At 35.5% G+C, this 20,316-nt stretch overlaps 1 protein-coding gene across 3 annotated transcripts; it reads left to right on the forward strand.

The window, feature by feature from the left end:
• Positions 1 to 1,619: 1,619 nt before the first annotated feature.
• On the forward strand, positions 1,620 to 17,908 carry ETAA1 (ETAA1 activator of ATR kinase). 3 transcript variants are annotated; one of them, XM_081156395.1, is made up of 6 exons: positions 1,620 to 1,972; positions 3,167 to 3,295; positions 3,561 to 3,637; positions 6,705 to 6,817; positions 7,063 to 9,089; positions 14,373 to 17,908. In XM_081156395.1, exons 1-6 carry the CDS (start codon positions 1,744 to 1,746, stop codon positions 14,483 to 14,485), a joined length of 2,688 nt encoding a protein of 895 aa, XP_081012521.1. In that variant the 5' UTR covers positions 1,620 to 1,743; the 3' UTR covers positions 14,486 to 17,908. The 3 variants fall into 3 exon arrangements, with proteins under 3 accessions (XP_081012521.1, XP_081012522.1, XP_081012523.1); XM_081156396.1 differs by lacking the exon at positions 14,373 to 17,908 and adding an exon at positions 12,812 to 13,368; XM_081156397.1 differs by lacking the exon at positions 1,620 to 1,972 and having other exon boundaries at positions 3,287 to 3,290.
• Positions 17,909 to 20,316: the final 2,408 nt, after the last annotated feature.

Raw genomic sequence — 20,316 nt, forward strand, 5'->3', positions numbered from 1 at the left:
AGTGGTTGTACCAAGTTACACTCTCATTAGCAGTATCTGAGGGTTGCCACTGATTGGGTCTTGTGGCTCTGGGTCTCTCACAGGCTGTGATCAAGACTGCGGCTGTGGTCTCATGTCCATTTTACTTCCCTGATACCCTTATGGTCAGCCTTGTTAATTTTAGCAATTCCGATGGGTGTAGAGGAGTATCACATTGTGGTTCTAATTTTCATTTTCCTCATTACAAATAAGGTTGGGCATCTTTCTATAAGTTTGCTGATTATTTAGATATTTTTAAAAAGAGAGCTTGTTAAAGTATCTGACCCAGTCTTCTTACTGGTAGTCAATCATTTTCTTAATGATTTATATCAGTTCTTCATATATTTTACAAAAAGGTCCTTAATTTTACCTCTTGTAAATATCTTCTCTCAATCTGCACTTTGCTTTTCATTCTCTTTAATCTTGTCTTTGAGTCAGGCAGATCTCAAGTTATCAGTTTAATATAGTCAAATTTATAATTATTTTCTTTATAGTTGCTGACCTTTTTGTTCAATTTAAAATTCATTCTTTGTCATGAAGACAACTTATATCAACTTCTAGAAGGTTAATTATTATATCTTTTACAATAAAATACATAATCAATTGGCACTTGATTTGGTTTGAGGTAGAGGTCAAGTTTATTTCTCCGTGTGAATATCAAATTGATATTAAATCAAGCATCCACTAATGTAAAGGTTTGTGTCTTAAGTTTCCTATCGTTTCTCTCATCAGTTTGTCTGTCCTTTCACCGCTGTTGCTCTGTCTTAATTGCCTCATCTTTGTAAGCCTTGCGACTTGGTAGATAGCCAACTTCATTATTCTTCAAGAGTTTCTGGGATATTGTTAGCCTTTTGCAGTTCTGTACACATTTTAAAATAAACTTGTCATATTACACTTACACACTCCTACGGCGATTTTGAATGGATTTGCATTTAATCTATAGATCAATCTGAGAACTGACATTGTAACAATATGGAGTTTTGCAACCTATCAACATACATTCATCCTTTGTTTATTTAGGTGTTCAGTTTCTTTCAAAAACATTTCATAGCTCTCTCTGTAGGGGTGCTGCAATCTTTGGCTAAATTTATTCCTACTTATTTGATATCTTGTATGTTAAAATAAGTTGTATTTCTTTAAAACGTCAATGTTGCTTGTTACTAATCTACGGAAACACAGTTGATCTTTGAATATTGACTTTGTATCAGCTACTCTGTTAACCTATGAATTTAATAATTTTTTTCCCTACATTTTTTGGATTTTCTATGCAGGTCTCATCTATGAAAAAACAGTTTTATTGCTTCCTTCCGAATCTACACCTTTTATTTCTTGAAAATACTAAATCCCACAATAATGTGAACGCGTAATGTGCAAGCCTACTTGCAAATTCAACAAACAGATGTCAGCGGGTGAAATCCTTTCTCACCTCGCGTCTTCTCAGCTCAGTCACCGCGCGCGCCACCGCCCCTCCCACGCCCCTTTCCAGCCCAGAACACAGGCCGGAGCCCCGCGGGCTCGGAGGCCGTCTGCGCAGGCGCGCGCCTCCACACGCCGACCCCGCCTCCCCTCGCCAGACGCAGCCAATCAACGGCCGCCTCTTCCAGGCGCGCCACGGACAAAAATGGCGACTGCCGTTAGCGCCGCGTCGCTTTCCTAATTCCATTGCTCTACTCTTCCCGTGCACAATGTGAAAGGAGAAACCGTTGGTGGAGGGGGTGCTAGGCAATGAGTCGGCGAAGGAAATTTGGGGACAGCCCTGGCCTGAAGGACACGCAGCGCCAAGCGGCGGCGGCGGCGGCTGAGGAATGCAGCTCGGTGGTCGAGTCAGGGAAGAGGCGGCTGAGGTCGGCCCGCGGACCGGGGCTCCGCGGGGCCGGAGAGGGGCGTCTCCAGCCCCTGCCGCAGCAGGAGCAGCCTTCAGTAGCCGCTTCGTGCAGTAAAAGTAACCCCGAGGGTGAGACGTGGGGACACGGCAGCCCCCCGGCCCAGCTTGCAACTGGGAAGCGTGGGGTGGGAGTGGGGGTGGAGCCTGAAGGGTGTTTTCTTTCCTCTGGGCCGCTCCCCTCGGGAGTCCAAAACTAGCTCGACACACTTCCCCTCGGCTGGTCCCCGAATTTGAGCACTGCCCCCTGAGGTTTGGTCACCCACTTGTCGCCTCTGCCACAGGAATAGTGTCGTGTGGGGTTTACCTGTTGGAGGGAGGCGGGGAGGTAGGGAGGGCGGCCAGTCTCCGGGCTGCTGCTCGCAGTCGTCAGCAGCGGCGGGCCGTGGAGAAATACCCGATAGCCCTGTTGCCTTCAGCTTATTCCTGCGGGAATTATTTCCGCTTAAACGTTTTGCCCCAACTTCCTTTAGAGAAGGGAGCCTGTGGAACGCCGTAGGTCTACTCTGTCCTCAGAGCCTCGGCGGCGTCTCAGCTCCTGAGGAACAAGCCGGAAGTTTCTCTGTGTAACGCCCCTCACAGTACCCCCCACCCCCCAATACTTCGTTTCTGATCAGTTGTCGGTGTTCCCGTGTTTGAAAGATTTCTAATATATCCAGGTGGGAACGGAAACCCACACTTAAAGCTGTCTTCCTACAGCGAGTTCTTAACACACGGTTTTTGTTACCCCCCCTTCCCTTTAGTTTATTCCCATAAAGCAACACCAGCATGAACAAAAACCTCTTAAAAATAAAAAGCGATACCAGGCAAAACTTTCCAAGAAGTGGATCGCTAAAGCTCTTTAAAGTAATTGGTTGTAAGCTGGACAGAGCTGGCGAAAGCGGGCTGAGCAGATTTGCGCCGGGGTTTCCGCTGGGACGCTCGTGGGGGTGGAACCCGGCCTGGACCTTACCGGTGGCTCCCAAGGCCTCCGACTTCCGGTGGTAAAGAGGAGGGAGCAGGGTATACAGTGTTACACGTCTGGAGACCCACTAGATTATCTTAACACACTTGCTGTTTACATTGTTAACTTTGGGAAGTATTAGAAGGGCTTTTTAATGTGAAACCAATATTTCAATTGTAATTTACATTAAACCATCTCAGGGAGAAAATTGTACAATTGGACTATAAAATGTAATCTTGTTAAGAGCTACTAGTTGACACTGGGGCATTATGAAGCCATGCTTTAAAGTGCAACAACTGCTGTTTCAATCTTGTTTTGTGTAGAAAAGTATGAAACACCAAAGAGGGTGCTGAAAATGGATTTATTGTCATCTGCCTTCAGTTCTCCTAATGATCCAGATGGACAGAATGATATCTTCTGGGATCAAAATTCTCCAATGACCAAACAGTTAGGTAATGTGTCATTAACATTCTTACCAGGGTAACTATTTGTGAAGTGATTAGGATTTAACTACTGAATTTCAGTAGGGGAACAACATCAGGAACTTTCCCATATCTGGTGACACTTTTATCTGGTTGTATTGCTATGATGTGCATGTAATATCAGAGTGCATAGTGATCGAAGCTGTGCTAATTAAAATTGTTTCCTAAGAAGTGACCCCTATTTTTTAAAAATCAGTTTTTATTTACATTTATAGAAACATGTCTCTTTCTTTAGGTAAAGGAAGAAAAAAAAAGATTTACGCCACAGATAGTGATGAGATCTCACATATTGTTAACTGTATTGCTCCTCAGGTAAGTATCAGTAGTTGTATAATTTATTTTATGCCACTAAGCCCTTGTGTGGTTCATTTTTATCAAAAATGTTTTATCTTTTACAATTCTCTTTGCCAAAAATAGAGCAGCAGATATTACTGATACCCTTTCTACTACTGAAATGCATATTTTGAAAAAAGAAACAATGTAAAATTGGTAATTACATTTTCCTAAACATAATACCTAATTTTATTTTTTATTAAATGTATTGGGGTGACACGATTTAATATGATCATATAAGTTTCAGGTGTGGGATTCCATAATTATAAGCTCTGTATATTGCACTGTGTGCCCACCATCCAAAGTCAAATCATCTTCTGTCACCTTATTATAATCTTTTAGAGTGATGGTTTTTGACTAGAACTTTGTGTTTATTTTGTTTTTAATATTGTTTAACAGTGTATTGCACCATTTTCAAGTTACTAAAGTAATAGAATCGGACAACAAAAATTTAAACATAAGTTTTTTGTGATTGGTAATTGTGTACTGTCTATAGTGCAAGTTTTTCCCATTGAAACTGCTCTTAATATTGTTGATTGACAAGATCAAGAAACAGTGTAAAAGTGGGAAAAACTGAATTTGGACTTAGTTCTCAGACCACCTTCTATACTGGGTCACCTTAAGCAAATCACATAAGCTCTCAGGACTTCAGTTCATATGGCCATAAACTAGAATTACTTGTCTTACTCTCTGTATTGAGTTATTATGAGGATTATATTAGATAACATGTCTTCGTAAACTATAGAACACTGTAAATATGAGGTTATGTTAAAGTTAGTTATGATAGTTAAATTATTTTCCTGTAATAGAACCATCTGCAAAGGTTTATTTTTCTTTAATTTCTTGTACTGCTTGAGTGAATAGAAATATAATTTAAGTCAACCTCTGTTCTGAACCTCTTTACATTCCTCTCTTTTTTACTTATTTAACAAATTTAAATCCAGAAAACCCAATTATTGCTTAGTGTCTTCTCTGTAGGAAGTATATTTTTCCTTGACACACCAATGGATAGTGACTATATGTTGACCAAAAACAATAGATGGCTCTAACCCAAACTGTGGTTACACAGAATCACCATAATCCAGGTGGAGGAGACAGGAAATAAAGCTTTTCTTAATGGCTATAAAATATCCAAAATTACAACTATGATAGTCAAAACAACTCTGTTGCTACTAGCTCTACATTCCATGTTTGGCATGTCATAGAAATTCATTTTCCGTATGGTTCATTAGTTAAATAGCATTTATGCCATAATACTACTTACTTCATGAGTTAACAATAGAGCTTCATTAATTGTGAGTTTCACATGAAAGAAGCATAATAAAATGTGTTTGGGCTGGCGAGCCTAAATAGTGATAAAAAGATAGTTGAGTAAATTATTGGACTCTTTACCTAAGTGGGCTGGAAATAATAGCTCACATAAAGAAATGGCAACAGTATACAAGTGGTAACTTGTGTATAAGAAAAAATACAATGAAATTAGTTGCTTTTAAATGTTACCCTTTTCAACTGAGTAGTTTTAAAACATAAATCTTTGGTAGTATCAAGTTCATTTTAAAAGCTTTAAAAAATATTCTCAAAATGACATATTCATGTTGTTTATATATAGGTGAGTTCTCCTCAAATAATTATTTAAATCACCTTAATATTCTCAGAGATGACATTTAAAAATATATACGCACTTCCATTTTAATTGGACATTAATTTTCTTCAAGGATATTTTTTATGCAGTGTTGTTGGTTTGAAGATGGGGGATATATTTTCCATCATTTTTATAACTACATAGTGTGTACTCTTTAGGATTAAATAAAGTGTTTAGATATCTTATACAGCACCTAGATTGTATTGTATAATTATTAATGAAGAAATTTTAAAAATACAACACAAATAGTATAAAAAAATATACAAAGGAACCATATCTATGTAAAACTGGATAAATAAAGTTATCATACTTTCATTCTCTAAAAATTGAATGAGTGTAAAATTATGTGATAAATGGACAAAAAATCCATAATTAAATCATTAAGAATGTTGTTTTTCCTAAATCAAAATTATTGAAACAAAAGGGAAAAATAATACTGAAAGTGAAATTAATGCTTTTGTCTGTTTGTTTTTTAGTGTTTTGCAAAGCTAAAATCTACTAGGATCAGCTTACCATCTAAGAAAACTGCTTGTTGATCAATTAAGGATTCTAGTAAATAAACATGAACTGATATCTTTATGCCCAGCATTTTGCTAGAGGCTGAACTATCATAAGAATAATTCTTGCCTTCAAGTAACCTATAATGTAGTGATAAGATTATTTTTACTTTGTGTGATATTTATGTTCATTCTAGGTACTATAAAAATAGAATAGAAAATGGTTAATCTATTTGATCTGTTGGTTTGGTTTGTAACTAATGCATAACCTCATTCTGCCAATAATTTACATGCTCAGGTAACTGAAAGACATAGCAAAAATATACAAGACTAAAATGGCTTTTTCCCTACCTTACTCATTACATCATTTCTAACCTTATACTCATCTCTGACTCAGTCCTGACCTTAATTCTATCTAAGTGTTCTTAATTCAGGTCAATAGAGACTGTCCAACTTGGGATAAAGATTGTAATGGGGATAGGGAAAATTTGGAGAATCAAGTGACACAGAAAGAATTCTACATGTATCTTTCTTTATTCTTAAATCATGATGTCTACTATACAGTTTATTTCTAATACTGATGTTCATTGAGTATCTTATAACTTGATCAGCTTTCCTTTGATAAAAACGTGCTTTTATTATTAAATATGCATTTGTCAAATAAATCACTAAAACTTAACATTTTTTTAAAATAAGGAATTCCCAGTTCTGAACGTTTCCATTCCCTGAAATATAAATGTATCACTCTTTGCAATTTGTTATTACCATCTTCCAGCTTCTTATTGTTTTGAGATTGTTTAGTAACCATCACCTTACCAGAATTTATTACTTGAGGAAAACAATTTAACGTAGTTAAAATTTTCTTTCTCTTTTTGGATTTCACCTCCTTTTTCCCCTTCTGCCAAAGGATGAAAAACCAACCACGGACTCCATGCTCGATGTGTGGATTGGTGAAACTGCTATCCCTTGTACTCCTCATGTAGCTAAAGGAAAATCAAGAGCAAAACTCAGCTGCACAAAGTAAGTTCAGACTTTTTAGTTTTTCTGACATTCGGTGAAGTAAATGTATTCAGTAATTGCTTTGGTTTTGTAAATATAACAAAAACTTTTCCTTAGTTTTGACATGTAAAATTTTGGATTTAAAATAATCATAATGTGTTAAAATTTTCAAGTTTTGGCATATTAAAATGTGTCAAATAGCAGTTGAGTATTTATAATAACTCTGTAAGAACTTTTTTTATAACTTTTAAATATTTGTTTAATAGGTTAAAAACACAAAATCAAGAGGAAGAACTTATGAAATTGGCCAAGCAATTTGATAAAAATATGGAAGAGCTTGATGTGATTCAAGAGCAAAACAAGAGAAATCATGATTTTATCTGGATGATTTCAGAAGCAGAGACTTTAAATAATTATAATGTACAGATGCAGTTATTACATGACATGGTTCCAGAAATAGATAATGTTATAATAAAGAAGCCAATGAAAGAAAACACGAAGGTACTTCGTGTGGTAAATGATCAATATAGCAGTCAGAAGCCATTTGACCAAAATGCCGAAGCAGCCTTTAATGCCATTTTTGATGGTTCTACTCAGAAGTGCAGTGGACATTTAAGCCAAGATCTGTCAGATGCCTTGTGGAGCACCGTTAATACTACCTTTGGAAAGACAAGTGCCTTGAAAGAGGAGGAAATCATTACTAATGAAACTCAGGTTCCGGAAAAACTGCCGAGTAAACCCCCAGCAGCACTTTCTCATCAGGTGGGTGCTCCTGGAACGACAGAATCTTGTATGACTTCCAGTACTAAGGAGCCAGAAGTTTTTAAGCACGTGGATGCATTTACTGCTGGTGATTTTGAAGATGAATGGGAAAATTTACTAAATAATGAACCTTTTGTTATGGAAAATATAGAAATGTCTGAACCTTTTTCTGCTCCTGAAACAACCCAGATGGTTGATCAAAAAGAAATTTGTACTTTGAACAGTAAAAATGATAAAAGTAACTCAAGAATGAATATAAGCTTAGATGCTGGGTTTAGAGATTCAAAAATTTTAGGAAATGTTTCTTCAAAGACACATACCAATGAATTAATAGATGCTGGAAAATATAGATTTTCACCAAATTCAAGTGATAAACCAAACAAATTACTACCCACTGGAAATGAAATGAAATTTGAGAAACCTTTCAATAAAATCACTCAAGACAAAACTCAAGATTGTGCAGTTGCGTCTGATCTGACAAAAGGAAAGGAAGGTATTCATACTGAATTTATTTACAATGTAAATGCTTCTGGAAAAATGTCTACTTTGAACACAGGATATTCTAATGAACAAAAAAATAAGTCCATTTTTAATCATTCTTTCAAAACGCCTGCTAATATACTTCCTTTTGGCTCTGCTGCTTTGGGCAATGCAAATGAGACTAATGCATCAAAGTTAGGTTCTTTGTCTGATGATTGGAATGACCCATCATTTGCCAATGAAATTGTTAAAGCATGTCATCAGTTAGAGAATACCTGGGACACTGATGATGTAGAGGATGACTTATTATACCAAGCATGTGATGATATTGAAAAACTAACTCAGCAACAAGACATGAGAAAGGATAGCAAGACATCAGAAAGTATACTTGACATTGGTAATAGTTCCAAACATGGAGCCAAAAACACGTTTCCTATGTCTAAACAAGGAAGTCAATTGGTGCCATCAACATGTTTGAATCTGAGCAGTGTTTCAGCACAATCATCTTCATTAACAGATAGCTCACAGATCAATCAACCAGTGAAGATGCAGAAAAGGGAAATTTGTGGAAATTCTCCAAGTTTTTTAGGTGCTACAACAAATTTGACTATATACTCTAAGAACTCAAATTGTCTGATCAATAACCTGCCTGTCTCTTGGAATAATACTGATGTTCCAGTACAAGTGAATAGTTCCAAATCAGTTGTTACAAGACGTTCAAGTTTCAGTGTGAATTCAGATCATATGAGTACAGAAATGGCTACTTATAAGAAGAAATTGAATACTCGGTCTCTGTCCCATGGGACCATAACAGACGAAGCTCAGAGTGACCTTAACAGAACAGTTAGATTTTCTAAGTATACATTTACAAAGATCAAAAATTCTCAGATTCTTTCCCAGATTAATCAAAATCATATAACAGGAAGTATCCCTGATACCAAAATTATACAGAGTTTGGAGAAAAACAAAACTGTCGACTCATTATGTGGGAAGGCTGTTCAACAGCAATCTTTGGTGAAACCTTCTGAATCTTTGAAACAACCTTCAAAAGGTATGTATGAAATCATTTTCTTTGAAAGGTTATCATATTGGAAAGTAGCCAAACTAGTTTTTTTGTATTGGAATTGCATAACATGTAAGATAAAAATTATGATGTTTAACTAGAAGTCATAAAGTGATTCTTACAAATAATTATGCTATAATATACAACGAGTGGGTGACTTATGTTTTCAAAAGACTGCATCAGATTCTTTATCAGCATTTAACACAGCGACTACCATGTAGTAAGCTCTCAATAAATATTCAATGCTTTCTGAATTATTTTCTGAAAAATTGTACTTTAAATATATATATATTTCTGTGTGAGATTGTGTTTACAAAAATCTTGTTTAAAACTTGAATGATCTTACTCTTGTGTTTAGCAGAACATTGAGGTGAATAGTATTTTAAAATTTAGGGCATTTTAATTAAACATCTAGTATAATAGTTGATATGTCTCTGTTAATTGTGGTAAGAATTCTAATTACTCAGTACAACCTGTCATCTTTCATTCTTCCAATTCCTCTTTTCCCAAATTCTCCTTTCCATCAAAAAGTTCTATTGTTTCTACCACAAAAAACATATCTCAAAATTGTCCATTTTTCTCACTCTCTACTGCTTCCACCCTTTTCCAAGCCAACATTTATTGACTAGACTACTACAGTTCTTTTACCTGTCCCCTTTCAGTTCTAATCTCCAAACAGCAGAATAATTTTTTACAAATAGGTAAACAATGCATTCCTATGCTTAACCACAGCCTTCAATGACTGACCATCATTTTAAATAAAGTTTGAACTTGACACTGTTATCTATAAGGTCTTGGATTATCTCTCCTTAACCTGCCTGCCCTCTTTTTTCCCTTACCTACCCAGCTTCAGCTATACCAGTAGTCTTTAGTTCTTCCAAAAAATAAGTTATTTCCTATTTCAGGAGCTTTGACTAGGCTATCCCCAACTAATACTATTTCCCAACATTTGATCCCTACCTCCACCCTTGGGTTGGTGCTTTTCTATCCTTAGGTCTCAGTTTTAAGTATTACCTACCCTCTCACAGAAGCCTTCCTTGAATAATCTATAAGTAAGACTTTTCCTTGTTATTTTCCATCATATCTCTTATTTCCTTCACCTTTTTAAATCACAGTTAAATATTGATTACTATCTTAGTGCCTCTGCCTACCACAGCATCTGCCACTTAGAGGATGTATAATAAATATTTGAGTGAACATCATGTAATATAATATAAAAGGTATGTTATTCACTGATATCGTAATATTTTTTACAAGGGAAGATGTCTGGAGTAACTACTAGTACCTCTTAATGCCCAGTTCTTTCTCACAGCCTTAGTCCTGCAGATGCTGTTTCCTTCTCCAGGAATAGTACCCCCAAATCTGCCAGGCCATTTTCCATTTGTCCTTTAAAATACAATGCGTTTTTAACCACCTTCAGAATGATTTACATTCACTTCCTCTGGCTTACTCCAGTACCCAGCACTAACTTCTGTTACAGCATTTAGTATACTGACTTTTAATTATAGATTTTCTTAATTAGTCTCCCGCACTTGGGGCTGACATTAGGCCCCTTATCTGTTATGTAGATTAGCACTAATATGAGAAAGTTTTTCATTTCTTTTAGCATTAGATTTTTATTTTCTGTTTAGATTCTAGATAATGTTTTTGTTGGTATTACTGTTCAAACTTTATTAAGTGATCCCTCCCCTTTTAAAAATAAAAATTTTTATAAAATCCTCTATTTCTCTTTTTCCACATCCATTTCCCAGGAAAAGCCACTAATAAGAGTTTGGAATACATCATGTAACATTTTTTGTGCATATAAAATATAGATTTATTTAAATAGATGGGATTATAGACTATATACCTACCATTTGGCAACTTGTTTTTACCTTCACTTAATATATTGTAACTATATTTTCCTGTTAGTACATATAGATTTGCTTCATTCCTTTTATCATACTGTGTAGTATGTCATTATATGGATGTAACAGTTTAACTGTGTATATTGATGGAAGTGTAGTTTGTTTACAGTTTTTTACATTATAAACAATCCTCCAGTAAATATCCTTCTACATAAATTTCTGCATACTCTTGTGATTATATCTGTTAATTACTGAAAAATGGATGAGGCAGAATGTTTTGAATTTTGATGGCTATAACCAAATCTTCCCAAACAGTTACATCAATTTTTATTCTTATCAATACTAACAAAGAATATATCTCTACATTATGGCCCAAACTAGGTATTTTCGAACTTCAACAGTTGTCGATCAATGCCCTGGCTAGTGTGACTCTGTTCGCTGGGTGTCGTCTCATGCACGGTTGCCGGTTCGATTTCCAGTCAGGGCACAATCCCCTGTAGCGGACATGCAGAAGGCAGCCAGTAGATGTTTTGCTCTCACATCAATGTTTCTCTCTCCCTTTTCCTCTCTCTCTAAAAATGAATAAAAAAAAGTCTTTAAAAGAAACCAGAAAGGATTGTCAAGTCTATAATTTTAAATATTTATATTCAAATAAGTAATTAATTGACCCATACTCCCAAAATGAATGTATTTATATATAGTTATAATTTTATTAAAGACTAAATCTCTAGAATATTTGAGTTTTCCCAAAGCTTTTATCTACTAACCTATCTGCATTTTTTATGGATGAATAATCTGCCTTTCAGTTTACCTTATCAGTTTTTCCTTTGAGTTGCTTTGTAGCACCTAATTTTCTTTTTCTTTTTTTTTCTTTTTTTAATCCTCAACCTGAGGATATTTTTTCCATTGCTTTTCAGAGACGGGGAGGGGGGTGGAGATCCATGTGAGAGAGACAGTGGTGGTTGCCTCCCACACATGCCCCAACTAGGGCCAGGGATCTAGCCTGCAACCAAGGTATGTGTCCTTGGCCGGAATCAAACTGAGGACCCTTCAGTCTGCAGGCCAACATTCTAACCACTGAGCCAAACTGGCTAGGGTTTTTTGTTTGTTTGTTTGTTATTGATTTTAGAGCGAGAAGAAGGAAGAGAGAGAGAGAGAGAGAGAGAGAGAAACATCGATGTGAGAAAGAAACATCAGTTGGCTGCCTCCTCTACTCAACCTTACCAGGTATCAAGCCCCCCGCCTTGGCAGAGAATCCAACTGGCAAACTTTCAGTGCATGGAACCACACTCAACCAAACTGAGCTACACTGGCCAGGGCATATAGAATGTAATATTATAAGAATATTAACCTTGTTGATATTTCTGTTGTTTACACTTCCTTTTACTTTGTTATGTAGCAAACTGCTCTTCAGCAGATGTCTGAAACAAAATCCATTTAAGAACCTCATTCCTTGAAAGTAGGCAAACCATGGCCTGTCCAAATCTAGCCTATGTGGCCTGTTTTTGTACAGCCGGCATGCTAAGATGGTTTTCACATTATAAATGGTTGAAAAATCAAAAGAATATTTCATGACTTTTTAAAATTATAGTCTTCTCCAATTTTATTGTCCCTACACAAATTTGTATTTAAACAGAGCCACATCATTTGTTTATGTAATGTCAGTGGCTGTTTTCATGCTGCAATGACAGTTGAGCAGTTAGAATAAGAGATTATATGACCCGCAAAGGTTAATATATTTACTTTCTGGCCTATTACCAAAAAAAAAAAAATTGCTAACACCTACTTAGGTTAAAGATTAAGAGCCACTCTTGCTTTGTACCTTGCAATAGTTTGAGACTTTGCTATGTATTTTTATTGCAGATTGAGTTAAAGGAAGGGCTGATGAGAGAAATGGATGACTCTCTCTAAATCAAATTTTCATGGTGTGACCTTATTATATCCTTTGAAATTATTTTCCAGAATGTCACCAAGTCAACTGTAAGGCCAATTTTAGGGAGCTATGTTCTTTTCTGTCGTCATGGATTATTAACCTGTGTTCCTTCCAAATTCGTGGTCAATTGAATGTAAACTTTGTGTGTATGTATTTTGAGTTTTTTGTGTTTCTCAGGTTTGAGACTAAAATATTAGCTAATTAGCCTACCTAATTTTAAGTATCTTGTAGTGTCTTTCTGCAAGGAAAAAAAGCTACACTCTGAGATAATTAGTTTAAGAGATAAAAGGCATCGGAATCATTAGGGAGTTTATTTGAAATGTGTATCTCTTACCCAGAACATCCACTCCCATTCAGATTATATACTAAGAAAGAAAGGGAAGACAGGTGATATATTTCTCTTAGTTAACAAGAGAAATGTCTTGTAACAAATTCTGAATCTTTGTTTACATGTCAGTGTAAATATTTCTTTGCTACAGTACTGCAGATTCTTATTTACTTCTCCGAAAAGCAGATTTTACAATATAAATAGTTTTATGAATATAATACAAGGTCACTTAAATCTGTATTAAGGTAATGGTTTTAATTTTTAAACATTTAAATGAGGAAATAGGTTTGCTGTTTAAAGTTTGATTTTTATTAATATAATCTATTATTTTAGCTGTGACTTAACTATTGAATTAAATTCATTATATTAGAACTCAGCATTTTTGCAGAGGTAGAATTAGATGTTTTGTTAAAATAGAACTTATTTTCATTATTTAACTTGAAACATTGTTTTATAGTATGTTTATCTAAAGTATACACTAAAGTTTGCTGCATAAGAATATATATATCAGAATGCTTCACATTTTTATATACCAGAAAGACATTCAAATTGAAGATTTTAGTCAGATATTTTGCTTTTTAAAATAATTTTCTAATGTTTATATAAAATGTGTCCTTCAAATAAAAAGATAATATCTGACAGTGAGTTACATGTTTATTGACATGCTGGATTTCACTCTATCATGCTAAAATATTTCTCCTGAATGGCTGAAATGAAGTCTTGGAGTTCTATAGAGGTGAATATGAATATACCTTATCTTATAAATATACTATTTGAGGTATTGGTATCTAATTCATTATATTTTAACTACTTTACATTTAAAAATCCCAGTTTGTTTCTTAAATGTATTTGTTTGTTAGTTATATAAATTAGATGTCATTTTTCACAAGAATTATTTGCTGGGTAGTCAGAATGCACCATCAAATGAATTTTTTCACACTGTAAAAAGAATGCATCACATAGGGACAGGCTGATCGATGATTGGTTTTCTTTTATACAGCATTATGTCTGTACTTGGAATCTTATATTTAGTTGTTCAGTGTGATTTAATAGCCAAACCAATGTGGCAAGTCTGGGTAATAAAAAGGTAAAAAATTAAAACTCATGTTAAGAATGACTTTGTAGTCTATAAAACTAGTATCTGTATTTTGTTTCATTTTTAGAGGAAGAAGAGAAAAATAGAAAGTATTCTCCTGAAGAAATTAAGAGAAAAAGACAAGAAGCACTGGTTCGAAGAATGGCCAAAGCATCATCTGTAAAGGCAGCTCCCACTTAACTTGATTTCTTTAGTGAAATGGTGGTTGGAAGACTGAAAGACAGTTGATACCTATCGATGATAGGAAACATTGTTCTTGATTTCTCTGTGAGAAATTTAATGCTAAGTTATAAAGCATGGACTTCTTTATTTAATAAATCATGTTTGCATTGGTCAGTGAAATCTTTCCTTGGAGAAGGTATATATGAAAATAATTCCATGTAAGTTTTGGAAGTTCAGGGAAGTTAACAGTTATGTAGTAGAATTATATAGAGGAAAGGAGTTACATTTTTTAAATACTGTGATTGCAGAGGATTGTCAAAAAATAGGTTATCTACTTAATTTTTTGTTGTAATAAGGCTTTTCCTAATACAAAGCTTCAACCTACTAAGTTAAAGGGGACTATTTTTTAAATAGTTCTTACTTTCAGTATCTGTTCCTTAAGATTTTTATACATTTCTGAAGTTTAATACTTTCATATTCTTAGGAGCATGGTTGGTAGGAAATAAAGGACTCAGTTTATTTGTAAGGAAATTACTATTTTCATTTCCTGGTCTGAAATACAGATTTGAATTTGAATTTCCTAAAATGTGATGCATTTTGGAAACTTTCCACCATTTTTCGGGAAAATGTTGACTTAAGTTTTGTTTAGAAAAAAGTGGGTTGGCTACATAAGTAATGTAACATCATTAACATTTAGAACTGTCAGAAGCTTTAGATATCATTGATCCAGCTTCTTTGTTGTATAGATGAGAAATGAATACTGTTATTCGGAAAGTCACAAGGCAAGTGAAAGCTGTACTGGGATTAGAGGGATTCCTTTCATTCTGATGGATACCTAAACAATTGCACCATTTCCTTCAGAGTATTAATTAGTACCTAAAATAACTCGTTTGCTTTGGTATTATTTTATAGTATAAAACTAAAAAAAGTAAAAGTACATTGATACTGATTGTTTCTTGTATTGAAGAATGAATCCTTCTAGGGTATAAAAATGAGAACATCTTTTGTGTTTTTCTCTAACTATGTAATTGTCCTTGATTAATTTACTGACTTTATTAATTTGTTATTCTTTGTTATTCTTTTTATTCTTTTTGCCTGTTTGGAATTTGCTAAGCCAGAAGTAAAATCTAAGCAGAGGGCATAAGGGCAGTAATGATGCTTCATTCATCCCAAATGGCTTTAAAATGTGAAGGAAATAGTCGATACCTGTCAACTATTATGAATGTGAGGAAAGTTATAAATGTGAAATGCCTATTAAGTTGTTTACCACTATACAGGTGTCTTTTAACTATGATGATATGGAAATAATTAAATGCATTTTAAGGTATTGCTATATAGAGACATCATTTTAAAAATTGTATTTTCATATATATATGAGTGGGCAAAAGTAGGTTTACAGTTCGTATGGAGAAGATGCAGGCTATGATGATTACAATAGCTTTATTAACTCAAAAGAATGTCACAATGGCACAGGTGCTTAGGTACAATCTTGTAAGTGCTCAAATGGCCGGCCTTTATTATTTACACATTCTTGTAGCCTACTTGCTACCCTCAAGCACACTTTGGCACAGAGTTCTTTATTGTCATCAGTTTCTTGACATGCTTCTCACAACTGTAAACCGACTTTTGCTCATCCCTGTCCAGTAGAGTAACACATTCTAGGTAACCTTTATTATTCGTCTAAGAAAATATAATAACCTAAATAAATACAGTCATGTACCACTTGATGCGGATACATTCTGAGAAATGCATCTTTAAGTGGTTTTATCACTGTGTGAACATCATAGAATGTAACTTAAGCGTAGATGGTATAGTATAGCCTGTTATACACCTAGGCTATGTGATACAGTAAATGGTATAGTCTATCACACACCCAGGCTTTGTGATGATACAGCCTGTTGCTTTTTAGGGAGGAAAAATAATTTTCCTCTACCCCACTGGGTTATTGGCTGAGATATCCCTGTAAATAAATACAGGGAAAAAACAAAATGTAATAACATGGATATCTCCTATATACATAGTAAAGACCCAGGAAAATTGAGTAACTTGCCAAAATGGCTGAAGCCACCACCTTAAGTATCTTCAGCTGAAGACAGAAGATGTTGGGGGTGGGAGAGTCAGTTATGCAAGGGTGTCAGGGAAAGCACTGTAAGCAAGGGTAAGTCTGTTATGCAGATTTAAATGGTTGCCTTCTACATTGGTAAGAGTTTCTAAAGATCAAGTTGTCCCCCACTTCTTGGTATAGGGAGAGAGACACCCTTACAATTGGAGATTTCCCTTACAAATGTGTCTTTTACAAAGGGTAACTTCTACTTGGTTTTTAGCACTTCTCCCATGTCTGCTATTTCTTAAAATTATCCAGCCTGAAATAATCCTTATGCCAAAGAAACATATTTGGGGGTAACAAATTCTGTTCCTCTACAGTTCCTAAGCTATAAACCTGTATAGCATGTTAACTACTAGATTCTGTAGGCAGTTGTAACACAGTGGTAAGTATTCGTGTAACATGTTATGCTACCACATTAAGAGAGTTATGAAGTCATTAGGTGATGGAAATTTTTCAACTCCATTAAAATTGTATGGGGCCACCGTCATATATGTGGTCATCATTGCCTGAAACGTTATGCGACACATGACTATTAGGTAAGCTTTCTATGTAAGAAATGAACTGAGTATCTTTTTCTAAAGTGACTTCACTCTTCTTACTATGCTTTGGATATCTCTACCCTTGCTTCAGTTCTTCCCTGCCTACCACTTGCTTCCTCTAGAGTTCCTTTAGCCTATTCTAATTCTACACAAACAATTCCAGAGAATTGAAGAGGTAGACTGTTTCCCAACTCATTGTATGAAGTGAGCATTATCCAGATAATAAAACTAGAAACTGACATTGAAAGAAAACTAAAACCCAGTATCCCTCATGAGCATAAGTGCAAAATTTCTAGCAAAGCAAGTCCTATATTATGTAAAAAGAATGATGCATCATGACCAAATGGCGTTTATCCCAAAAATGCAGTTTGTTTTTAACATTTGAAAGTCCATGAAATTCACTATATCAACAACTGTAAAAGAAAAGTTACATTATTAATAGATTGAAAAGAAACTTCCTCAACCTGATTAAGGGCATCTACCAAAAAAAAGTACAGGTAACATGATTCGGTGAAAGTCTGTTTCCTTCCTAAAATTGGGAACAAGACAGTGATGTCTGCTCTCACTCTTTGTATTCAATATTGTGCTGGAGGTTCATAAGGCAAGAAAAAAATGAGAATCTTCTAGGTTGAAAAGAAGATACATAACTATATTTGCAGGCAACATGATCACCTATTTAGAAAGTCAATATAATCTATAAAAAATGCTACTGGGAGTAATATATTTACCAAGATTACAGGATACAACATTGATATATAAAAGTAAGTTACTTTCTATATTTAGCAACAAATGAAATTGAAATAAAATACTATTTACAAATGCTTCTATTTCCTTGAGTTTATTGGGGTGACACTGGTTAACAAAATTACAAAGGTTTCCGATGCACAATTCTACAACACATCATCTGTACACTGTTTTGTGTTCACCCAAAGTCAGGTCTCCATCCATCACCATTTAAAAATATGGAGTACTTAGAGATAAGTCTAACAAAAGATGTGGAAGACTTGTACATTGAAAAATCTAAAACATTCCTGAAAGACCTGAATAGATATACCATGCTTATAGTTCAGAAGACAATACTAAGATGCCACTTCTTCCCAAATCTATAGATTTGACACAATCCCAATCAAGTATCAACAGCCAAATTTTTGTAGAAACTGACTTTAAAATTCATATGAAAGTACAAAGGACCTAGAATTGCTAAACATGACTTTGAAAGAATAAAATTGGAACACATTACCTGATTTTAAGACTTGTAAATAAAGCTACAGAAATCAAGACTGGTAGTGGCATACAGATAAACAAAGAGATCGGTGAAACATAGTTTATAAGTAGATTCACATGTACATGGACAAGTGGATTTTGACAAAATACAAAGAATAAAAATATGCTGTAATAAATTGAATATATGCAAAATTCCGCTTTATAGGCCATGCTGTATAAAAATGAAAAATGTGTCATAGACCTAAATACAAAACTTTAAACTACGAAAACAGAAGAAACTGATTTTGCATTATCCAATATGACACCAAAAATAATTCATAAAAGAAATTGATGAGTAGGAATTCATCAAGATTTTTCCTGCTCTTCAAAAGACATATTCAGCCAAGGGTACCAAGACTACTCAATAGGGAAACAACAGTCTTCCACAAATGCTAGGACAACTGGATACTGACAAGCAGAAGAATTAAGTTGAATTCCTACCTCACCATATAAAAAAATTACTCAAAATGGATGAATGAGAGGGATAATAAAACACTGGGGGCCATGGGTATGTTTACCATGTACACATCAAAATGTATGAAGTACTCTTGAAGTATGTGCAACTTACTGTGTGTCAAATATATCTCAAAGCTGTTTGTTAAAAATGTAGTCGTGCACTGATGTTCATAGCAGCATTATTCACAATGGCTGAAACATGGAAGCAGCCCAGGCGTCCGTCCGCTGGCGGATGGTAAGCTGTAAAACGTGCTCGCACCTGCAGCGGGGCATTAGCCTCTGGGGAAGGCAATCCTGACGCCACACGTGGACGAACCTTGAAGACACGAGGCTAAGTGGAAAGCCGGTCACAAAAAGGCAAACTATGATTCCACTTCTGTGAAATCCTTGGAGTTGTCAACATCTTAGAGAGCAGAACGGTGGCTGCCAAGGGCTGGGGTTGGGAGGGAATGAGCTCTGGTTCAATGGGCTTCGAGCTGCAGTTTCACAAGATGGAAAAGGTTCTGGAGATGGCTGGTGGCTGCGACGAGAAAGCAGCTGTTTCGAGTTGCTTCCTAGGCCTTTTAGGGGAGGACAGCTCTGCTCACCCAGAGCCTGGACAGTTCATTAGGGTCCGAGCTTAGGGCTCCTACCTCAGGTTTCCTGGGCACCTGGAGAGCTGAGCCCCCGCTCCTCTCCCTTCCAGGACCTGTCAGGAACAAAGCTGTGGCTTGTCTTTCCTTGCGGGAGTGTATGGAAATGGCCTTTCATCAAAACGCCCCCTGGGGTGTTCATTTCCCCGAAGGGGGCTCCGATGCGACCTGTCAGCCTCTTGTGGGTGGCCTGTGCCCCTTCACTCAGCAGGCCTGATCTGCATATTCTTCATTTAATGCACCGGCTATGGGCCCCCAACACGGGCGATGTCGCACACCAGTATGAATGATTTAGTGCCACCGGACTTACCACGTAAAGTGGTTAAGATGATAAATTTTATGTGTAATTTACCATAATAAAAATTTGAAATAAATAGATAAATGTAGCATCTGAAGTCAAATGAATTTTTTATGCTCTGGTATTTTGAAATCAATTGGTCTATTTTGTGCTTTGAATAGATCTTTTACTCGTGTGTAAAATATCATCGTTCAATGGTTGTTTAGAACACAGAGGTTCACCGAGCCATGCATATCTTCCAAATGCTGACACGTTGTTAGACTATCACCTTTCTTTGCTATTACCAGTCATCTCAAGAAATGTCTTCCATGTGCTAAAAGCTGTCAAGCTCATGGTAGCTGTTACAAGTTTTCCAATATTCTAAGTTTTGCTTGAAAGCTTGACTTTTATCATTGACAAATAATAATAATGGTAATAATAATAATAATGTTTGTTGCTTTCCTCCAACTAACACATTTTTAAAAGAACAAAGCATGCATATCAGACACATTAAAATGGTTATGTGGGGTTGAGAAACATTGCTTCTCTTCAAGAAAGGCAATTACTAGGTCAAA

The sequence above is a fragment of the Miniopterus schreibersii genome (assembly GCF_964146895.1).
Source record: "Miniopterus schreibersii genome assembly, chromosome: 13".
NCBI classification, from domain to species: Eukaryota; Metazoa; Chordata; class Mammalia; order Chiroptera; family Miniopteridae; genus Miniopterus; species Miniopterus schreibersii.